Source organism: Physeter macrocephalus, chromosome 14 (assembly GCF_002837175.3).
Source record: "Physeter macrocephalus isolate SW-GA chromosome 14, ASM283717v5, whole genome shotgun sequence".
In the NCBI taxonomy this organism is placed as follows: domain Eukaryota; kingdom Metazoa; phylum Chordata; class Mammalia; order Artiodactyla; family Physeteridae; genus Physeter; species Physeter macrocephalus.
In genome coordinates, this window is record NC_041227.1 from 86,283,389 (window position 1) to 86,307,459 (window position 24,071).

The following is a 24,071-nucleotide window of genomic DNA, read 5'->3' on the forward strand; positions in this document are numbered from 1 at the left end:
TGTTGAGGAAGGAAAATCTTGGAGGAGACTAAGAGGCACAAAACTGCCAGAAAAGCTTAGATTCTTTAAAAAAAATTTTTTAATTAAAAAATTTTATTTTATGTTGGAGTATAGTTGATTTACAATGTTGTGTTAGTTTCAGGTGTACAGCAAGGTGATTCAGTTATACATATACATATACCTATTCTTTTTCAGATTCTTAGAAAAGCACAGATTCTTAACCAAGTGTCAATGGATGAGCTTCAGAAGCTTAGGGAACTCCCAAAATCGTATATAGAGTTTTGTCTGTCTGTGGGTTCATGCATTTCGGGAGAAGTGCTGGAATGAGGATGGGGGAACAAAATCTTTCATCTGACTCTCAGGGGTTCAAAACCCTTCCCAATATTAAGAACTGCCATGAAGAAACAAGGGGATAGAGAAATGAAGGCATTAAGAGCATAGACCCCATACTCAAAGGTGGGAAAGGCTGCCAAGCTCTGTCTGCGTCTACATGGAGTAAAACAGTGTCTGATGGAGTCTGATGCACAGACTCTGCCCAAGCACAGAGACAGTAAGTTTCCTGAATAAGCGGGGGCCTAGGGGACATAGGGGAAAGTGAGTCAGTTATTTGGATTCCAAACCTCAGAATAGGAGTCCATCAGGCAGAATGATTAGATCCAAGATGTGATGACATGATGTCACCAGAGTATATGTTCTAAATGGGTGCATGAAAAAAAGAATCAAACCATCCAGAACGCAGAGGGGGAGGAAGAGAGAGAGAAAGAGGCACAGGTGCCCAGGTAATCTCTAGCTGATGAACAGCAATATTGCCTCTGGTAGGGAAATATGCGTTAAGATGAAGCCAAGGGCAGGGCTGAGATGGTGTGTTCAGAGACAAATAACCAATACGGTTCAGGGACAGGTCAGCTTGCCTGAAATGACAGAAAGCTTCGAACTACATGATGGAATAATAGTTCGGGGTCAATTGGCAAAGAATAGTAGGAAATTGCTCATAAACAGGGTATAGGAAAGCTTCCGAAAAGGAAAATATTGAATAAAAATGAGGAGACTAGATTTGTCATTATGAAAGGAATAAAACCTAAATGGGACAGAAGGAATACAGAATCTATGAAAAAGTGAAAGTCAGGAATAACATAGCAATAACAACAGTTCTTATGCTCATTCATTCATTCGTTTGTTAATTCATTCAACCGATATTTACTGAGTACCTCTCTATGCTAGTTACGCTTTTAGGCACTGGTAAGAAAATGATGAGCAAGATGACACGGTCCTTGACCTCCAGGATCCTAGTGACATGCAGGTAGGCAAACGTAAGTTAAAATTGTAAAAGGGTCGAATTAGAATTGTATTAAATGCTCTGAAGCAAATATATGTATAAGGGGGAACCAAATGGTCTTGTGCAGAGGTCAGGAGAAGCTGATCCCTGCAGGATTGGCAGGCATTGGACTGAAGAGCTGGGGAGAAGTATTTCAGGTAAGAGGAATTGCTTGAGAAAACGCCCTGGGCCAGGAGGGCTCATGATGGAGAACCTAAGAGAGCCATGTGGCCAGAGAAGTGTGAGCCTGAGGGAATGTAAGATCCAAGGCTGGACAGAAAGGCCAGGCCATGCAGGTCACAGAGACCGTGTTTATAGCACTGGACATTACCTTGAGAACGGTGGGGAACCACTAGAGCGGTTTAAGTGGGAGAGTGATAACAATCAGATCCGAGATTCAGCGAGATGAGTCTGGCTGTAAGAGCGGCAAAAATTGCAGGGCGGGGAGGAGAACCGGGATAAGTTAGGAGGCTATTGTGATAGTCCAGTGAGAGACTGTGGTGACTCAGAGGAGGGAGACACAGTGAAACAATTAGACTCATTTGAAACACATTTAGAAGGTAGAATCAATAGGACTAGATTGGTAGGTAGTGGAGGAGGGGTCTAGGGTGACTGATTCCCAGGTTTCCAGCATGAGCAACTTGCTGAATGGTGGTGATATTTACCAAAAATGATAGAATAAAATTTCCAGAGATAAAGAGAGGTGTGACTCTCCCACTTGAAAAGGCAGGCTGAGTGGTGAGCAGGTGAATGAAAAAGACCCACACCTAACTCGGCTCATGAAATGTCAGAACACAAGGCAGAAAGATGATCCTAAAGTTTCCAGGGAATAAAAATAGGTCACCAACAAAGAAACAAGGTTAGAATAGCACCCTACTAGCATATGGCCTCATATGGATAAAACTGAATTCTAGGAGACAACTGAACACTGTGGACACATTCTGAGTAAAACTCATTTTGGACCTAGCAGACCTATCAAAAGAGTATGTGGGCAAAACTGAAGTCTTTTTAGACACCCAAGGATTCAGAAATTTTACTTCCCGTGATTTTTTTCCTGATGACTTATGCTACCAAATCTAGGATGAAGCCAATTGGTTGGCAGTAATGAGAGCTAAATTCTTATTTTTCATACCAGGGAATAAATAGATACTGAAACTTGATAAATTCAGAAATATTGATATAAATTATTAGTAGGAAATAGAGAAGCAATTGTCAGAAGGAATAAATTCAAAAATAGGCAAAACCCCAGTGTCTGGGAAGGGGGACTGGGTGTGGGAAGGGCTGGAGCTAAGAACTATTGCTTTTCATTTTAAATTCTTTATTATAGGTATTTAAAAAATATGTTACTTGAACTTTTTAGGAGATTACAAAAATATACATTAAGTTAGTGAATAAGATAATTCTCTTCCTTATACAGAACTCATCTATTCTTTAGAGGCAAACACCAGGCTCTAAATCTACACTAGGTGTAGATTCCTTTCATTACACGCGGAGTAATAGACTGTTCATGGAGGTGTATTACCTGGTCTGGATTCTCATCCATAAAGACCTGGCTCTGTAAAAACCTGCTGAGTCCTTATTTAACTTTGCAACATGTGTCTTTTTGCTAGCTTTTTTTTCCCCCTTGGCCACGCCACGAGGCTTGAAGGATCTTAGTTCCCTGACCAGGGATTGAACCCGGGGCCATGGCAGTGAAAGCATGGAGTCCTAACCATTGGACCGCCAGGGAACTCCCTAGTTTTGCTAGTTTTATAGTTTTGATTAGTTATCTATTTGCCCATCCCTTTATTTAACATATATTTTTAAAATGTATTTATTTTCTTTTATTTATTTTTGCCTGCGTTGGGTCTTCGTTGCTGTGCGTGGGCTTTCTCTAGTTGCATGAGCTGGGGCTACTCTTCGTTGCGGTGCACGGGCTTCTCATTTCGGTGGCTTCTCTTGTTGTGGAGCATGGGCTCTAGGCGTGCAGGCTTCAGTAGTTGTGGCACGTGGGCTCAGTAGTTGTGGCACACGGGCTTAGTTGCTCCATGGCATGTGGGATCTTCCCAGACCAGGGATGGAACCCGTATCCCCTGCATTGGCAGGCGGATTCGTAACCACTGCGCCACCAGGGAAGTCCTATTTAATCTATTTATTTACTGAGTGCCTAGCCCGTGAAAATACAGAGATAGGAACTTGAATACTACCTTGAAAAGGACATCTATTCCCAGAGCTCTCACTCTCACATGCAGATACCGTAGTAGTCACTAGACGATTACAATGTGATATATAGACAGAAGGGTGCTCTAAGAGCACATGGGGAGGGGTACCCAGCACTTTGGAAATCAAGTAGGGCTTCCTGGAGGTGGTGACATTGAAACTGGTATCTGAAGGATGAGTAGAAGGTAACTTGGTGAAGGGGATGCCAGAGGGGAACAGAATGTTTGGGAGAATGGAATGGCTTCCATGTAGAGTGAAAAAGAGGGGAGTAGGGAAATGTAGGCAGAATAAGGAGTGCCCAAAGATGCCCATTTTCTAAATCCCGGAATCTGTGAATACATGTGACTTTACAGGCAAAAGAGACTCTGCAGATGTGGTTAAAGGCCTCCAGATGGGGAGACTATCCTGGGTTATCTGAGTGGGCCTGATAGAGTCATAGGGGTCCTTATGAGGGAAAGGGGGAGAGAGTAAGCCCTGTGTATGATTTCTGACCTCCAGTGTAAAATAATAGTTAGTGTTATTTTAAGCCTCTAAGTTTGTGATAATTTGTTACAGCAGCAATAGGAAACTAATGATGGAAAATAGGCTGGAGAGATAGGGAGGGACTGGAGGACGAAGCTCCCTGTAAGCCATGTTAAGGTGTTTGGTCATCATCCTGAGGGCACTAGGAGCCTGTAAAAGGACTGTATTTGTTTTTCAGAATAACTGCTCCAGCCACAGGAAGGGGAATGGGTGGGTGGGTGGTGGGACAAGGTCTCCTCATGAACCTGCTACCTTCTATCCCAGAGCAGTCCTCCCTCTGTTCGTGACCCCCTGGGGTTGGTTCAGCAATTACCCTGATTTCTGTATGGTTAATACAAATATCAAGCAAATATCAAGCATTGCAAAATGAGCCTTGAATCAGGAAAAGAGAATCTGACAGACGCAGAGTGACAGTGCATGGGGCTGGTGCAGCCTTGGCTCCATAATGAGGTTTTCTTACCTTGATTTTCCACATCCTTCAGTGGGTCCACCCCTGGAGACAGGATAAAAAACATGAGAGTGGCTGGTCCCAATTCTTCAAAAGAGGCTGCAAAGTCCAGTGCTCTTCCCACCACGTATTTGCTTCCTAACTTCTCCTCAATAAAATCTCTGCCAGGAAAAAAAGAAGGTCCGTGTGTGTATCAGTCACAGAATAATAACATTTGAGCAACAGAGGTCTATAGAAATGGAAGGATGTACTCAAGATCGTGGCTTGGCAGTTACAGAGCTAGGACCAACGTCAAGCACTACTTACTGATTAAGTCGGCACTTACAACCTCGGCCGCTGGCTGTGCACCTGCTCACCTAGATCAGGGCTCCTTCTGGATCCCCATCCAGCCAGGCCACCACTGACTCCTCCGTGGAGCTGGGATGTCCTGTCACATCACCACCACGCATCAGAAGCCTTCCGGAAGCTTGCAGGCAGCTAAACCCTCCATACATCGTATCCCTGGGATCCTCCATCCCTATCCGTGATTTAAGGCCCTCCAGGCTTCTAGTCCCTCACGTTCTATCATTCTCTGTGTTTCCTTTCACCTTACTCCACTTATCAATGTTCCTTTTCCTATGTCCCATTTCAGGCTCAACAAAACCTTGCAGCTGTGACCACTTTCTGACAATCTGGCCTAACTCTTGGCCTTAAAAGCTCCCGCAAGGACACTATTTTCCCTGTACCCTTCTCAGCTGGGCTCATTCTCAGTACTGGGAGCTGGGATCACGGCCCTGCTCACGGATGACCATTACTTCTAAACCCTTTCTTTCCCTCTCGTGTGGCTCCAATGAGGCTCGTTTGCCCTGACTGTACCACCGCGACCCCTGCACATCAATGGCGTCCACTGCTCCTTCACTCATTCACTCATCACTTGGACTTTGGCTCATGGACTGTCTCTCCACCAGCCTGAGTGACATTAGCATCCATGTGGACAATCCTCCAGATTCTTAACAATCTTCAATTCTTCCCCATCAGGTCAGCCACCTGATTCCAAGGCCACATCCTCATCCTTGTGGTTGCTTGGGAACTTTTTCTATGTCTGAAACCATAAATGGAAACATCTCACTCTCTGACCAAAGCTTTCCATCCTTATAGTTCTTTTAGTAATTTATCCTTAGTTAACTTATTCTTTACCTGTATTGGTGCCACAAATCCAGGATTTTCAGTATTTTGGCCTCCCTGGTGTTTTTTTTTTTCTTTCTTTCTTTCTTTTTTTATCATCCCCTTATTCTTGTCACTACAAGTCTTGTTCAATTCAGTGTAGCCTCCATGGCCTGTAAATTCCTCTTTTCTTTTTTTTTTTTAAAAAAACAACTTTCTTGGGGTTTCCCTGGTGGCACAGTGGTTGAGAGTCCGCCTGCCGATGCAGGGGACGTGGGTTCGTGCCCCGGTCCGGGAGGGTCCCACGTGCCGCGGAGCGGCTGGGCCCGTGAGCCATGGCCGCTGAGCCTGCGCGTCCGGAGCCTGTGCTCCGCAACGGGAGAGGCCACAACAGTTGGTTGAGAATCCGCCTGCCGATGCAGGGGACACGGGTTTGTGCCCCGGTCCGGGAAGATCCCGCATGCCGCGGAGCGGCCGGGCCCGTGAGCCATGGCCGCTGAGCCTGCGCGTCCGGAGCCTGTGCTCCGCAACGGGAGAGGCCACAACAGTGAGAGGCCCGCGTACCGCAAAAAAAACCAAAAAAAACACAAAACTTTCTTGAGGTACAATCAATATATCATAAAATTCACCAATTTTTAGTATACTATTCAATAATGTTTAATTAATTCACGGAATTGTAATCTTCATCATAATCCAGTTTTAGAACATTTTAAGCCTGCAATAAGATTCTCCTGCCTGTTTAGAGAATTCCTATTCCTACCCTGCAGCCCCAGGCAGCTGCTAATTCGCCGTCTGTGTAGACTGCATGGCCTGTGACTTCTAATCATTCTCCTGCCAGTACCACACACCTCCCTTCCCTAACTCTTATTCCACCAGGGATCCATGCTCTGAATCTACCCTAGGGCTGTTGGATGCAGCTGTAGAAAATCATCCAGTGGTGAAGGCTGGCGCCCCTACAAATGCAGGATCTCACTAGGTGGGCCCTCAAGGCCGCTTGGAATTCTTTGAGTTTCCCTGGGCAGCCGTCTCCCATTTTTTCACAGATCCTATTTCAGATCTTTTGCACATTCCTCAAATCTCCAACACTGCCACCTCCCCTTTCACACAAACACAGCGAGATCTTGCTTCCTACTCCTCAGAGGGAGTGGAAGGCATGAGACAAAACCTTGCTCAATTTTCTGCCTTGCTGTTACCACCTCTGCTACAGTCACACCCACCTCTCTCAGTCTTTTGTAATGAAAGGGGTGTTCTTCCTGCCAAGGATGATCTTTCCATCTGTCCTCTGGATCTCACATCTCCTGCCACATTAGATGTGATCAGCATCCTTCCCAGTGCTGATACTGATGAGCACCTCTTCCCAAATGGTCCACTTAGATATTAAGACAATACATGGCAAACACAGAGCAACGGGCCTCACGGGATCTTGGATGTTGGTACAAAGGCTCCCATCACGATAAACTGGTGGCCTTTGTGCTCAGCCCTGCTGGTCTGGCCACACCCATCCTGGCTTCGCCACCACCCTGTCCCTACCTCATGGCATAGGTCATCCGGTCGGGCCGCATGGCTCTCATCATGCAGAGGCGCTGCAGGCCTGTCTTGTTCTTCCACTCCTGGGGGAACTTCTCCTTCTCAGGACATTCTGATTCGACAAACTTTTTCCAGCCCTTGGCGGATCCCTCAATGTCCCGATCCAGATTATAGAATTCTTCCATGGATGAAAGTGCCTGAAAAATTCCAGGGAATCTTGCTCTGAAATGCAGTTTCTCCAGAAAGCTGTCATCTGCATTGTGCTGGGGGTTGGCGGGGGCAAGGTGGTATTATAGACATAATTCTGTCTCATGTGTACTCTTTGCCGGAGTCTTGAATCTTCCCCCGGGTCAACTCAAGGTAGAGGAAGGATTTTGATCAGCTTGCCGTCAGCAAACTGTCCCAATAACACGCAAGGGTTGGGAAATGGTTAGCTCTGCAGACTGGGCAGCACCTCCCTGGAGGGTAGTGCATGGGAAGAGGGACAAGAAGGGATGCTGTGATTTTTCTGCTCAAGGATCCCGGACACTTGAAGTCAGTGACTCTTCTCTTTCATCCCCATACTCACTCTGCCAGCAACGCCTGTCAAGTCCTGTCTCAAAATGTCTCTAGAATCACTGACTTTGTGTTCATGCCAACTCTAACATTTCTCTGTGTCACCTGCTTCCCTAAGCATTAAATCCCAAGGCATAACATGTGAATCAAGTCTCTTCTTTTAGGGCTTCCCCCCAATCCATCCAGCGAACCAGGTGGCCCATTTCCTCCCTCCTCTGTCCACACACATCTGCCCTCAGCCCTGGAAATGTGCCAGACGATCCCCCAACTTGGTGCCTTGTTCACACTGGTTTCATCACGGGAGTGGTCCTGTTCTCGTCTCCACCAAATTCCACTCCTTCCCTTTCGTGCACTGGTCATGACTGTTTGTCAAGGTTCTACAAGTTGTTAAAGTCCAATCCAAAATCAGTCACGTCCGCCGCTCTAACGCACAGCCCTCCTACCCTTCTTTTGTGGGCCACGTGGAACTACTCACAGAGTTGGTATCTTTAATAAAGGACGTGTGACTGCTGATCGCTTTAAAGCCTTACCCCTCCCTCTTCCTCTTCCGCTCCACCCCAGGGCAAGCTGACAGGTAAGCCTGGGTGCTCCCTCCTTTGGTGCCGAAGGGAAGTTGTATCGTGCAAGCCCCGCCCCACTCCCCAACGACCAGAACACCCCCCCGGGACACCTCCTTTCCGGGCTCTCTCAAGACAATTTCAGACTGCTTGGGAGCTCCCCTGCTCTGCCCGGAAAGTCTCATTATGAGAGTAATAAACTCTTTCGTGCCTTCTAGTTATGTGCAAGGCGTCATCAGTCTGGACACGGGAACCGCACTTTGGGTGGGTTCCATCCTGTTTCTTCAGAGTGCCCACGTACAAGTTACTCACTTAGGTGGTCGCTTACCTGCAGCCTTTCTGTGGTCACTCAACTCCACTTGTGTGTTCGATCTCTCTAATGAGATTAAAAGCTAGACTGTCTCCAAAGCACCTACTGCAATGCCATGAATTTTAAGGAATCCTCCATTCTTGTTATGTGAAATCATTCATTCGATATTTATTGGATGCCTGCTACATGCCAGGTACTTGGGAATACAAATGCGAACCAAAAAAATACACTTGCCTTCGGGGAGCTTACAATCCTAAGAGAAAGAGATGAGGGAGGCCTTAGTAGGGATGTAGAATTCTGCTGGGCAGAGACAGAGGTAGAGAGAAGGGCAGGGCATTTCATGGGGAAGGATCCACAGAGTCCAAGTCTGGAGTGGGGAGGGTGTGGGGCATGGTAGAAGGCAGTGTGACTGTGGAGGACAGGTCTACAGGTGACAAGGGGGAGGTGAGGCTGGAGAAGGACACGTGCACTTGACCTGGGCTCGCCCAGCCTCTTCTCCCGTGTGGAGGCACATGTCCAGTCCTTAAGTGCCCTTTCACATGGGCTCTGTGGCTTCCTAATTTCACCCTTAGCATGCAGAGCAGGAACGCACCAGTCATTGTGCTGAGAAGTGGCGTGGAGTGGCACGGGGGATGGCGGAGGAGCCACCAGGAGACGAGAGCTCTGCTCTCGACGTCACCCCTTATGAGCCTCTTATGACGTGGAGCCTGTTTTTAAACCTTTGTGGGCTTTGACTTTTTCATTTGGAAAATAAGGCCAAGTAACCGTTGTCTGGATAGCTCATACTCTAATGTAGATACAAGTGCTTTGAAGACTATAAAGCCCCTCTTTGTGCTTTTTGGGGGCTCCCACAGTTATTGAATTGCAATTGCTGGTTTCCTTGTCCGGGACTCCCACAAGATTGTGAGTTCCCTGCGGGCAAGAGCTTTCTGAGCCATCTCTGTACACCTCGGGCCTAGCAGGCTGCCTGGTGCTTAGGAAGCGCTCCATTAATAAAGTTTGACATCTGGGCGGCCAGTGGGAGGGCCCTTGACAGGCTGAGAAAAGCTGCAGCTGCGGTAATTATTTCTCTCTGTGCCGAGGACCAAACTTTCCTCTTCTTTCAGGCTGCCACTTCTCCCCTCTTCCCAGCCTGCATCACCATTAACCCTCCTGCAGTCCCATATTACCCTCCCTGGTGTCACCACAAAACTGAGGAAATTACACAGTGATCAGGGCTCCCAGCTACCTTGGCTGGGCCTGAAACACGCTTTCTTGAAGCTCTGGGTTGAACACAGTCGCAATGTTTAATCTTCCAAATAAGGAAAAGGGATTTCTAACCTTCTAATAAGCTAAATGGAAATGACTAATTAACCTAATTACATTGGACTGGGTAGCAAAGTACAACTGTGCTAAACTGGCATTCAGAGAGGTAGCGAGGGGCCTTTTCAAAGGCTAACAATGCGGGTACCACAGATGAGATTCTTTAATGAAGAAGAGAACATGCTGACCGACCAAAAGTGATCAGCAAGGTAATGGCATTGTATGTCTTGCTTCTAAGATCTCTTGGTACTCTGAACTTATTTACAAAACAGAAATAGAGTCACAGATATAGAAAACAAACTTATGGTTACCAGGGGGAATCGGGGGGAGGGATAAATAGGGAGATTGGGATTGACATATACACACTACTGTATATGAAATAGATAACTAATAAGGACCTACTGTAGAGCACAGGGAACTCTTCTCAATATTCTGCAATGACCTATATGGAAAAAGAATCTAAAAATGAGTGGATATATGTATATGTATAACTGATTCATTTTGCTGTGCAGTAGAAACTAACATAATATTGTAAATCAACTATACGCCAATAAAAATTTTTTAAGTAAAAAAAAAAAAAAAAAAAGAGAGAACATGCCCATTACCTAAAAGTTCAACATTTGATGAGACTTTAAAAATCCTTACAGAGGGTACTAATAAAAGCAGGATTTGATCACAAAGATTTCATTCATCACCTGCTCATTAGATCTTCTGGGGAAACAGGGCAATCAATCTTCCTCATCAGACAGGGTGTTTTAAAAAGTTTGTTTTATCATGTCCTGTTCAATTATACTTCCTTTGTTTCTTTAGGCTAAAAGCCAACTGAACACTTAAAAAGAGCATTCGTCAGAGGGTGCACGCTGCATTGTGTTTCACCTGCCCACGTCCTGCACTGGGCTGGAGGTGGATGGGGCTGGACATGGCTGCTCCGGTAACAAAACTCAGAGAGAAAGATAAAGCTTCACTCATTTGCAGAAACCTCTGAACAGCCAGATGAGCTTAGACCGCAAAACAAAACCAAAAAGCAAAGTGAAGTAAAGCAAAGCAAAGCAAAGCAAAGAGGAATGGAACCAAATTGCACCAAGTCGCTTTTGGAGTTGAGCTACGGAAAATGAAAGCAGTGAAGAGTGCTTTTGAATCACTTATTCTTTTTTTTTTTTTAATCACTTATTCTTTATGACTTTCGCTGCAGATGGCTTTGTGGGATAACAGAGAGAAAGGCAACTGGACCGAGCCCAACTTGGCAACTCACCATTCCTCAAAGGTTTTCCTTCGATGGACAAATTCTATCAGGCACAGCCCATGTCAACCACAGCATGTATACACCTTACAGCTGGGTAATTAATAATCATAACTGTGATAAGGTGAATTGTATGCCCCAGAAAGATGTTGAAGAACTAGCCTCCCAGATTTCTGAATGTGACCTTATTTGGGAATAAACAGGCTCTTTGCAGGTGTGATCCAGTTAAGATGAGGTCAGGAGGGTGGGCTCTGATCCATTGTGACTGGTGCTCTTATAAGAAGAGAAGAGATGCAAAGACACAGAGGGAAGATGGCCATGTAGGGACTGTGGAGACGGAGGCAGAGATCTGAGTGGTCCTGCCACAAACCAGGAGTGCCTGGGGCTGCCAGAAGCTGGAAGAGGCAAGAAAGGGTCCTCTCCCTGAGGATCTGGAGGGAGCATGACCTGCCAACACCTTAATTTCAGACTTCTAGCCTCCAGAACTCTGGCAGAATAATGCTGTGTTTTTAAGCCACCCAGCCTGTGGCACTTTGTTATGGCCATTCTAGGAAACAAGTACAACAGCCATAACCACAACCAGAATCGGTTTCCATTTACTGAACATTTATGTGTCTGGCATAACAGATAAGGAAACAGAGATAACCTGTCAGAGGCCACACACACTCGAACCTGAACCCAGGAATGTCTGACTCCAGAGCCTGGGTTAACTGGTCCATCTCCATCATTGCTCCAGTTCTGCAAATAGGCTCATTTAGAACTGCTTCCTAGAATTTATTTTCCATACAGGCATCAGACTCTGAGTCATTATTCTCAAGCTCTGGGGCCATACTTCCCAGCAGGTAGCCATTGGCCACATGTGAGTATTGAGCAAATGAAATGTGGCCAGTATGACTGAAGAATAGGATTTTTATTTGCATTTTATTTATTTATGTTTTTTAAAAAATTTAACACATTTATTCTTCTTTTTTGGTAGAGTTGATTTTTTCCTTCATATTATTTAGTTATTTTTTTTTTTACAAATTTTAACACATTTGTTCTTTTTTTGTTAATTTTAATTATTTTTAAATTTAAGTTTAGAAACTGGAAATTGCTTTAGTAATTGGAGAACTTTGAAGTATGTTTGAAACAACTTGGGTATATGAATCAAGTGTTTTAACTCTAAATTTTATAAAATCTAAATTCAAATCAAGTATTTCTGACGAAGATTTAGCATCTGAATTGATATGTGTTATAAGTGCAAAAAATGCACACCAGAATTTAGACTTTTACAGAAACATAAAATATCTCACTTATAACTTTTGTGACAATTACATATTAAAATGATAATATTTTGGCTGTATTGGGTTAAGGAAAATATATTATTAAAATTACTTTCATCAATTTCATTTTACATTTTTTTCATTTTGCATTTTTAATGTGGCTACTAGAAAAATTTAAATGACACATGTGACATGCAATATATTTCTTTTGGACGGTGCTACTCTAGATTGCGTCTATTCATTCATATCTTATCTTATGTAGCCTAGAAAAGCTGATGGTTTTCCACACATATGCTCTGCACTTATTATAATTATTCTTAGGCATTTTATACCTTTGTGATTTTTGGTTGCTGTTGTGAATGGAGTTCCCCCTTGTTTCTTTCCCAACACATTATTCTCCTTCTCATTTGCCAGACTGGGTTCAGAATGACAAACGGAGTTAATATATAAAAAATCAAATCACACCTTTATTATTTAGATCAGGGATCAGAAAACTGTGGACTGCGGGGACAATCTGGCCCACCATCTGTGTTTGTAAATAAAGTTTTATTGGAACTCAGCCATTTCCATTTGCTTACCTATGGTGTGTGACTTTGGCAGAGTTGAATAGTTGTGACAGAGTGTGGCCCTCAAAGCCTAGATATTTGCTATGTGACCCTGTGCAGAAAAAGTTTGATGACTCTTGATTTAGACATAGCCCTAAAGATGATTAAAAGAATAGCTACAGACTCTGAAAAAAAGTTAGAAAAACATTTTGGGCAATGGCAGCGTTTCCCAAGATGACTCCTTTGAAGAGGGCAGCACGCACATAAATGATCAAGTGCTGGGGTTTTGTTATAAAGTAAATCAACTTGGATGGATCTCAAGGGAGTTATGCTGAGTGATCAAGCCAGTCCCCAAAGGTTACATACTGTATAATTCCATTTATATAACATCCTTGAAACGACAAAATTATACAAATGGAGTACAGATTAGTGGTTGCCAGGCATTAGGAATTGGGGGAGGGAGGAGGTTGTTGTTTCTGTAACAGGGTGACATACACACCAGACGGAGTTTTCTGGGTCTTGACTGTGGTGGTGATTACATGATAAATGTGTGTGATAAAACTAAACACACACGCGCACACGTGCATGAAAAACAGGTGTAATCAGAATAGAGTAGTGGATTGTATCAATGTCAGCTTCCTGGATGTGATATTGCGCTACAGGAAAGCTAGATGTGACCACCGTGGGGAATGGGGTACAAAGAATCTCTGTCATTTATTATAACTGCACGTGAATCATTGTCTCAAAAAATTTTAGTAAAAAGATAGAGAGACAATCAGATTACTTCAGACTCAGACTTCCTTGTGCTACAGAACATGTAGGAAAGCCAGCAGACATGGAAGGTTATAAATAGGATTCACTTTGTGCAGGTGCCTATCTTCACACGGCAACAGCACCTGCCGTGGGGCTCCTGCAGGTGGGGACTGGACCTCCTCCCGCCTGGAGAGTGCATCTAGACTCTGGGGCTGGTGGTCACCCGGTCCACTCTTACTGCTCAGCCCTGTGAATGCAGGCGTGGTCCCTACTGAAAGGAGCTCATAGCTTGTGATCTTTTCGATGTTCGTAGAATCCCAATGAAACTAAGCTGGATAACATGCAAGGAAGATGGACTTTGCCATCAGACAGACCAGAACTCGATTCCTGGATCTGCTACTTATAAGATGAATGATCTCACTTTTCTTACATGTTAAATGGGAGAAAGTAATACCTATTGCCCAGGTGAACATGAGAATAAAATAAGGTAGTGAATTTTTAAGGTGCTCAATAAATGTGAGCTATTATTAACCACTGAGAGCCCCAGGATGGAAGGCGTTCCTTGCTTTGAGGCCATCAGGACCCACGGGGAGATGGACGTCTGGCAGAGGCCTGGCATCTGTCCACTCCATGGAAATGCTTGCGAAGCATCTCCACCCCAGCCCCGGCCTCACAGAGGAGCCCGCGTTCCGGCCCTGAGCGCTGGCAGGTGGAAGGCAGCTCAGCTGAGTCAGAAACACTCCCAGGGTCCTTCTGTTCCCTAACATCCTGAAGGCAGAGCCCCCGCACAAGCACACACACCTGCTCCTTCTCTGCAAAGCCTTCCCCGTAGGCCTGGGAAGGGGGAGTGCTGCCATGGGGTGCAGACAAAGGGACGGACGCACCAACGTTTAACACAGCTCATGGTGAGCCCCCAAAGACACCCCTGCCGGCTCCCTGGGGACAAGTGTCAGGAAAACACTCCAGGAGAGGAGAACGTGACTTTCTCCCTAGGGGCTGGTACTGACCTTGATGCCACCCCAGGCCTGACGGGAGAGGAACTCCACGGGACTGGTGACGCACGTCTGCACTGGAGATCGAAGCAGGAAGTCCAACTCTGCTGCACTGACTTCCTGGTTCAGGAGGAGAATCTGCAATATGGGAGGACAGTGCTGCATTTCTTTAGCTGGCAGCAGTCACGGGTCCCAGAGATCTCTGGGGTTGTCACTCAGTGGAACTAGTGCTACTTCTAACGCTAGAGCCTGCCCGTCAATTTTGGTTGTGGAAAGAGGATGAAGTGGGAGAAAGTGTATATCTGTGCAAATCACCTCTGGGTGCAACTGACTTCACCCCAAATATCAGCATGAGTTAAATGCACACAGTGAATAACTGTATCTTGTTAAGCAAGGACTTCATGGATCGATCATAAATGCCGTGAAGTACCTTCCTACAATCTCAGAGAAGAAGACACATGCAAATGACATGATTTGAGGAGACTGTCAAAGTAACGGATGAACACATGCAAAATAGAAGTGCACATGTGAAATCAATACTGCTAATGGTGTTCCAGAATGGGGGAGTGGCCAGCAAGCAGGGGTGGGGGATGAATTTGGCTAAACTTTCTCTAAGGGGTCGTGAATTGGGTTTTAGAGATGCTAAGCGATGGGAAGATGTAGACAGGATTTCCGTGGGGCGGGGGCAGTGGAAAGTGCAGAGGCTTGGGAGGGAATCAGTGCGGTGCGATGGGCGGGTGGTGCAAAGCACTGGGCTGGGTTAGAACTAAAAATTCACGCTGAGAGGCGCTCAGGAAATTGTTCTGCCCCTTTCAGATGGCATTCTCCGCTGAAAAGTTACAGATGGGAATACTCACGAAGAAAAAATAATTTGGTTAGTTTGAGGAAAAGTCTTTTAAGGAGAAAACAGGCTAGAAATTGCAGGTGAGGTGAAGAAGCCCTTGTAAAATGAGGTTGAAATATTTATGAGGGGAGTGGAGTGAGAGCTGGGGGTGGAAGCTCCTTAGGGTTTGGGGTAAATGAGTGGCAGGAGGGAAATTTGTCTGTGCTGGGGCTCAGGTTCTTTCTGTGATGGCCAAGCTGTCACCTGGGCTGGAGAGGGGAACACAGAGGGTGAGAGGGGGGAGCCACACTAACATTCCCCCATGAATTTAGGCTTCGGAACGTGCAAACAGAGTCAGCGCAGGAGTGATTATGGAATATCTGACTTTTAGAATTGGAAGAGACCTACAGGATAATCTGGTCTGTGCTTCTAATTTATATATGAAAAAGAAAATCCCAATCCTAAATGATTAGAGAGATAGATGCAAGGAAATAAATTTCCATGGTTTTTTTTTTGTTTGTTTTTGTTTTTTTGCGGTACGCAGGCCTCTCACTGTTATGGCCTCTCCCGTTGCGGAGCACAGGCTCCAGACGCGCAGGCTCAGCGGCCATGGCTCACGGGCCCAGCCGCTCCGCGGCATGTGGGATCTTCCCGGATCGGAGCACGAACCCGCGTCCCCTGCATCGGCAGGCGGACTCTCAACCACTGTGCCACCAGGGAAGCCCTCCATGGTTTTTTGATGTTGAGAATAAGCAGAAGGCAAGGGTTTCTTATTAACACTGGAAGCCCCCATGCTCCCAAGCCCTTGAGAACCAGCGTTCTTAAGGAGTTTTCTAAGGCCAAGGCTGCTATGGCTATAGAAGGACATTTGCAATTTCTTATTCTGGGGGGAGGTTTGGACATTAAACTTGCAACCTTAAAGGTAAATAAATAATTAGGGATACTCTGACAAAGTTCTTACTGCATCTCAAAAAGTATCTAGTTATTAGTATGGCCATTCAGTTTCATCCTCAGTGCTAGCTGGGATTGATTGGTAGTGGCTGCTGCAGGGCTCTGTTGAGGAGGATCTTAGATCATCCAGGATCACCAAGAAAAAGTAAAATGGTTGATTAAGCATGTCTGCCAAGAGTGGGACAATGGTGGGGGCAGCATGTGTGCACCATATTGGACCTTCTTGTCTGATGCCTCTGCTTAGAGCGCAAAAGTCTTCACAGACAATGGAAACCGATGTTAAGAGAAGAAAGTTTCTTTACACTTGCTGGTTGGGCATATACAGTGACCTGTTTTCTGGAAATTTCTTCAATTCACTTTTACCTGAAAGGTGAGCTGGGTAAGGTAGGTCAGCTTATCACACTCAAAGAGCCCACGGGTGGTGTACTGGTACACAGAGAAGGTGATGCTGTCCATTAGATTGGCCACCCGTTCCTTGAGGCTCTCATCAGGAGCAGCCTTCTCCACAGCCTTCTGGAAGACGATGTTGAAGGCCTGGGGACAGGAGGTAGGACACTGGTAATTTACACAGCTCTGTGTACGTAGCTAGTAGTACTACCTGTGATGAGTATTACGATTTGCCAGTCACAGAAATGTTTTCCCAGAATAATCTGCCAAGAAGGTACAGTGGCAACAAGAAAACTCTTGTCTTAGTTTGCTAAGCTCGTCTTAATTTGCTCATATAAATTATTACGTTGTCACAAAGTGGGCAAAGCTATGGGGCATACAGAGAAGAGCCGACAGTTTTGGTCAGTGAAAAATAAATGTCCAGTGGCCAAAATAATTAAATTAAATCCAATAAGTTTTGTTGGAAAGTAAACACAGTCAATGATAACCAGTTAGGATGGATGATTCTATCCTCTAGATCAGCCATCCCCAACATTTTTGGCACCGGTTTTGTGGAAGACAGATTTTCCCCAGATGGGGAGGTGGGGGGGTGGGGGGCGGTTCAGGCGGTAATGTGAGCCATGGGGAGAGATGGGGAGCGGCAGATGAAGCTTTGCTTGCTCGCCCGCTGTTCACCTCCTGCTGTGCGGCCTGGTTCCTAATAGGCCGCAGACCAGGGGGTTGGGGATCCCTGCATCTAGGTTATAAAATTCCTGATGGTAGAATCAATATCATGTACAACTTTGCTGTCTAGAAGACACCCTTGTACATAATAGGCACTCAGAATATTTTCAATTAATTACTTTTCCTTTTGGTAATGATCAGAACATCAGGTGTTCCTTGTTTTTCTTTCTAGTAATTCTGCATTGTTTGGTGAGTCCACTTACATGTGCTTTTTTCTTATGGACCCTTGCTGCAATGGTGGGAGCAGAGCCTGCTTTGGTTACATCTTCTGAACTATACATTATGGGTATAATATGAAATAAAAATCATATGAATCAATTTTCTATTGTTTTAAACTTAGATATAGACTATAAACAATTAATATTAGGAATGCTGCATTTTGAATGTGATATGAATAGAATGAATCATTAAAGAAAATAAAAATCAAGATATAATTGGGTCTTTTCAATATTTGGCTATGCAGATTTCCAGTCTTCTTGGGTTTTTTTGTTTGTTTTTTGTTTTGTTTTGTTTGTTTTGAACACATATTTTCATGTGCTTCATCTAATTTCCTTTTTTCAGAAAGAGTCACTGAGGTAGATTTCAACTACTCTCAGAACTATGGAAGTGATCCCGTAGTTATTAGGCTTATCATGCTAACTTTTATGCTGCTTTAAAATCTTTTATAATTCTTTTATATGGCGCTTTGACCTGAATATAATGCCAAGTATTGGATTTCGTTTATAAACATAAAATATTACAAACACAGTTCACTTAATCTGCAGAGACTCTGAGTTGAGGGAAGGGGATTGGGACAGGATGGAATGCCATCTCCAACTGAATGAGTTCCAGGTAGTGGAGGCCCTCACCTCATCCCCACACACTGGCCTCCATATGGCAGCTGAGCTTCACAGAATGAGGTGTGTACTCTGAATGTGTGTGTGTGTTTGTCCTGTTTGTTGGGTTAAACCAGAGAAGTTGTTCAGAAATGCTCCACCACCCCCTAAGGTGGTCTTTTGGTGAATGCCTTAGGGGAGAGAGATATACTTTCAGAGATGTACTTAAAATTTATAGGTCTTTATTTTTTCATGAGTAAGATAAGCTTAGTCAGCACTTACAATTTGCTAATGTCTTTGGTTTTAGAAATATTTCAGCAACCACAAAGCAGTAGCTTTGAGGATATTAGGGTAATAAGGAAAGTAACTTAAAGTTGGACTATTATCATGGCCTGCTTTGGTTTTAACTGATAAAAATTACATGCACATTTGATCATCCTGATTAGATTTTAAGCTCTTTGGGGCAGGGGTCACTTCTCATGTTTCTTGGTATCCTCTTCCACACTTTCAGTAAGCATAGTTCCTGCTGTAATATATGTACTTAGTGAGTGAGGCCAAGACCTGCTGTGGTCTCTCCTGCTGTTCTAGCCAAATAACCAATGAGTCATGAAAGACCCAATTAAAGAGAGGAGGACTGTAAGGCAATGTAGCTGCTCTCCTGGATTTGATCTTAAAGAGCTGCCACAGCTAATGAAACACATAGATAAGCCCTCATGGAGAGCTGCACTGGCTGTATTACATTGCTGAATTATGACTATTCAGAAAATTCCAGGTGTAAGTCACCTTGAGAGAAAATTGGTACATCGGGTGGATCCTGCCAAGGTCATTCATGATGAAGTAGAGCAGAGAGGCCCGGGCAGCTGCCGGCCGATAGTGTTCCCGGGCCTCGTTGATTTTCACCTCCGTCACCTTGGCCTCCTGCACCTGTTAGAAAAATCAATAGTGGTCCATTGTTCAAACCAACCAGGGCTACCTGAGAATCAGCATGGCCTCTCTGTGTAAGCACATTGTGTCTGTGTGTGCGGTGGGTGGACCGGGATGGGGGGAGCAGCTAGAGGGTAGAAAGCTGCCATGGTTTTCCTTAACTGAGCTTGAGTGAGGAAGAGATGACACACTCCTAGTCCTTCACAAGGTGAAAGTGTCAGCCCCTCCAGTGGGAACATGTGGGAGATAACACACACACACACACACACACACACACGCGCACACACACACAACTTGAAAAATAAGCCAGAATTCTAGGCAATGGAATCCAGTAAAAGCAGCATAATCTAATTTTCTGTTTTCTTAATTTTTATGAGCTAATATGTAAATTCACAAAGATCTCTTTCAATGGAGGTCTATTTTCAGAAAATTTATCAGAGGTAAAAATGAGAAAAGAGACCTAAGCATCAGAGAGGATTCTGTAAGAACATGCTATTAAATACAACCTCAGTATGACCTGTCTTATGCTCCAGCATAGAGTGAAACTACTGATAAGTCATGAGAGTCCTGCAGGAAAAAATAATGATCCCTACTGAAGATGAGCTCTCAATAAACAATTACAAACTTCAGGAGGAAGTGTTACCAAAGGGGACAATTAGAAGACCCCTTACCTCGCCCCCCCAAAAAAAATTCCAGAAAGATTAGCATCCAAGAGCTGAAGATGATTGAACTACCTACCATTAACTAATTGTGTTTAAAAGCAGTAGAGATAAAAGAAAGCATAAAATCAGGACATTATAAAAAAAGAACAGACATTATCTGAAAAAGAACTAACTAGAACTTCTAAAAACAAGAATACAGTTATTAAAATGGAAAACTCAGTGCACTGGTTAAATAATGGACTTGAGTTGAAAGAGAATAAGCAAACTAAAAGAAAAATTCTGAGGAAATTGTTACACAAGCAGCTCAGAGAGAAATAAAGATGGAAAATATGTAAAAGAGGTTGAGACTTGGCAGACAAAATGAAAAGATTTAAAATACATCTAAAAAAAAGAAAAAAAATACGTCTAACAGAAATGAGTAGAGAATAGAGAGAGAAAGGCAATATTTGAGCTATAATAGTTAAGAATTTTCCAAAATTGATTAAAGACCAGAGGTTTTACTTTGAAGAAGCAGTCAATGTCAAAGACAGCTTACTATCCACAGGCTGCTGAAGAAGTAATTATTTGTTTCAATCAGAAGAAAACTGAATCCAAAAGGAATAAATGAGATGCAAGAATTCCTTAAATATACAGTCAATCTAAATAACAAAGCCTACTGGGGACTTCCCTCATGGTCCAGGGTTAAGACTCCATGCTTCCACTACAGGGGGCACAGGTTGGATCCCTGGTCAGGGAACTAAGATCCCACATGCCGTGTGGTGCGGCCCAAAAATATATATTATAAAAAAATAACAAAGACTATAAAAAACATGATCAGTTTGGAAGTAGTAGATAAAAGCAAGGTGGAACTAAAGTTATAAAACAGTAACAGAAGATGGAAAAAATGACCAAGTATTCTAACGTCCTAATATTGTTTTGGAAGAGGCTAGATATAGTGCTTAATTTTAGACTTTGTTAAGTCAATACATATATTGTTAAGTCACATATAAAATGAAATATATTTCTCATATATAAATGAAACAAGGTTAATTAATAAAATAGAGTAAATAACTTTAAAATCAGCAAAGGATAAAAGAGGACGATAAAGAAAAATCAAGAAAGGAGAAAAAATAAACAAAAAGCATGGTTAAAAGAAAGTACAAATTAAGATAGTAGAAAGAAATCCAACTATATCAGTAATGTTAGTAAATGTAAATTGGTTAAATTCAGTAGTTAAAAGACAAAGATTCTCAGGATGGAGTGGAATGGAATAAAAATCACATAATTGCTCAGATTGCGTTACCACAGATTCATACTGTTCATGCTCACCTGGGTCCTTAATGCTGTGCATTAATCTATGTCCTTAGTCAACTTTCATTCCCATCTCCCACAACAACTATTGTAAACCTTCACTCCTTTCCCCAAGCACCCTACCTCACCACCATCCCCTCATTCTAAGCAGATGACCATGACTATGACTCATGCTTTCACAGATGTATTGTATAGGGACCATCAGGAAGGGGTTTCCTTAATTCTGCCTTCCCTCCCACTCCCTTAATTTTCTGACCCACCCCCAACCCCATTGCTCACATTGACCTATGGACTATTTGTAGATTCATGTTTGCCCCCCTCCCCCATTATATTGGAATTAACTCTCCATATTTCTAAAGATAAGCTCTTCATCAGTGACCTGAATTACATTTCCCCTGATTTCTTAGATACCCCATTGTATTAATCATTACTTCTCATTACTGTACTTTCAACTCTTCTTCTCAATGGCTCCTTTTCCTTTACAATCCATGCATCCTCCAATGTCCAGCTAGGATCTTAGCAAGCTCAGTCTCTGCCATCTTGGAGAAAAATCCTCCAAGGATGCTATGTCCTCCTTAAGTTACAATCCTTTCTCTTTCTACCATTTTATAGTCTAGCTTCTTTAAAGAGTGTCTATACTCACTTCCCCTTTCTCAACTCCCATTTACTATCATTCTAAGGCAGTCTGGCTTCTGCTTCTGCTACTTCATGGAAACCATTCTCCTCAAGATTATTGATAACTCCTTTTTGCAAAATGCAGTGGATACATCTCAGCTGTATGTTATTTGCGTTCTCAGCATCATTTGACACCATTGACATCCCTTCCTGAAATGCTTTCTTTCATAATGCCTTATTTACCTGCTTTTCCTCCCATCTCCTCTCTACTCCATGCTTTCCATCTTCTGTACTTGTCCTGAAATGTATTAATATCCTTCAGTGCTCTACTCCCAGTCTTATCACTGCACACACACAACTCCCAGGTGACTTCATCCACTCCTAAAGTTTCAACAATCAACTACTCACTAAAAAGTCTCAGCACTCTATCACCAGCCAAGATCATATATCCCAAAACCCACGGGATGTTCCCATGTGCATGGCCCAGAGGCATTTCAAACTCAACATGACATAAACTAAAATCATCATTTCTTCTCACCCCCAAATCCACTTATGCTCTCTTCTCTCAGGTATTGGCACCAATACCCATCTAGATGTTTATTCCTGGAACTGAGACATCTCCTCTACAATACTTTTATCCATATATAATCATATCCAATCAGTTAACAAGTTTTCCAATTCTATCTCCTTGAAGTTGCCCATAGCTCTTGAATTTGCCCACTTCTTTGTACCATCACTGCCAACCTTACTTCAGAATGCCATCACTTCTAATCGGAATTACTGTACCTCCTCCTGCTTTCTCTGCCTCCTGCTTCCCCAAGCTCTCCCCTGGATTGGAGCTGGAGTGATCTTCCTAAAGCACAGATCTGATCATGTTACTCTCTTGTCTAAAGAGGGGAAAAAAACCCACCTCTTTTAGGAACCCTAACTCCCATCTACAGCCCACACTTCTTAGCATGGTCTACAAAATCCTTTGTGATGGAGCCAGCCTCCCTTTCATGCCTCATCTCCAGTGACTACTTCCATCCCCTCTACAATCTCTCAATGTTCCACTCATACTAAAGGGAAACATCCTTCTACCGCTAACCCAGCATGGGTTGAATGCTCTTCCTGTGTTCATGACTCCCCATGCTTCCTCTCCCACAGCCCTCATCACAGTTTTGTAATTGCCTGTCCTTCTCCCTTAGAGGACCAGGTCCTGGAAGCCTGGGATTCTTGGCTTCCTTGTGGTACCCCCACCTTCTGCCATGGAATTTGGAATATAACACCTTCCAACCAAGTATTCATTGGATGAATGAATGAGAAAAAGAAAGAAGACAAAAAGAAAAGAAACAACAAAAGAATAAAAGGCTGCATACAAAAAGCCTGGCACACAGCAGGTGCTCAATAATTCTTCATTGACTTTAAAGAAAAGGATAAAGAAAGAGAGGAGGAGGTAGGGATAAGAGACCAACATGGTCAATTCCATCTCTGACCTTCTCCTTCTGTGTGAGTTGGGCTCTGTTTCCCCATCTCTCCTGCCCAGGGCAGTGGAACTTCTACCACAATTGTTTTACAAACTCTGCATGCCCCTCTCTAGAGACATGGAGGCCGTAGAGAACCAGCAGTAAAACCTGGTGGTCACACAGCAACTGAGGAGACAAGGCGAGGCTGGACCTTCCTCCTTTCAGTCTCTCATTCCATCCTTAGTTGTCTGTTATCTCAGAGTGAGTAGGACCTGGTTTATCTGCCCTGCCCATTATTACTTTTCATTTTTCCTAACTTGTCCCTACCTCGAACAAAGTCTTATTTCTCATATTTGGAGAAATCCCAATAAACTGACAATACAGGTATTCCTTCAAAGGTGCATCATTCCTGGGCACTGTTACAGACACGCTTATCCTGCTCAGAACCAGTAACTTAATTCCTCTTCTGGTCCAAGAGCAGAACTGAGAATGTGAAAGGGCCCCTGTAGGGGGCCCTCAGCAGTCTCCTGGGGAAGGGCAGACTTTTATTCCCGCAAGGGGGAATAAAAGTCTCCCGAACGTTGTGAAACAAAGGAAGGAAGCTATATGCTAAGTAGTTTCTCAGGATGATACCGGTTTTTTTTTTTTGAGAGCTGAGTTTCCCTGGACGTCATTGAAGTTTTCCCATTAAAATCAGACTGGTGAGCTTTTGGCAGGCTGTGAGTTTTCTCGGGGTGCAATCATGCCTGAACCAGCCAACTTGTAC

General features: G+C 43.9%; 1 protein-coding gene across 1 annotated transcript in view; it reads right to left on the reverse strand.

The window, feature by feature from the left end:
- DNAH9 (dynein axonemal heavy chain 9) overlaps positions 1–24,071 on the reverse strand; it is a 304,796-nt gene that overhangs the window by 35,229 nt on the left and 245,496 nt on the right. Inside the window, exons 57-61 of the mRNA XM_024127927.3 lie at positions 19,153–19,293; positions 16,808–16,978; positions 14,686–14,808; positions 7,158–7,351; positions 4,497–4,645 (exon numbers count right to left, since the gene is read on the reverse strand). Of these exons, the coding sequence (XP_023983695.1) occupies positions 4,497–4,645; positions 7,158–7,351; positions 14,686–14,808; positions 16,808–16,978; positions 19,153–19,293 (778 nt within the window). The remainder of the gene's footprint in view (positions 1–4,496; positions 4,646–7,157; positions 7,352–14,685; positions 14,809–16,807; positions 16,979–19,152; positions 19,294–24,071) is intronic.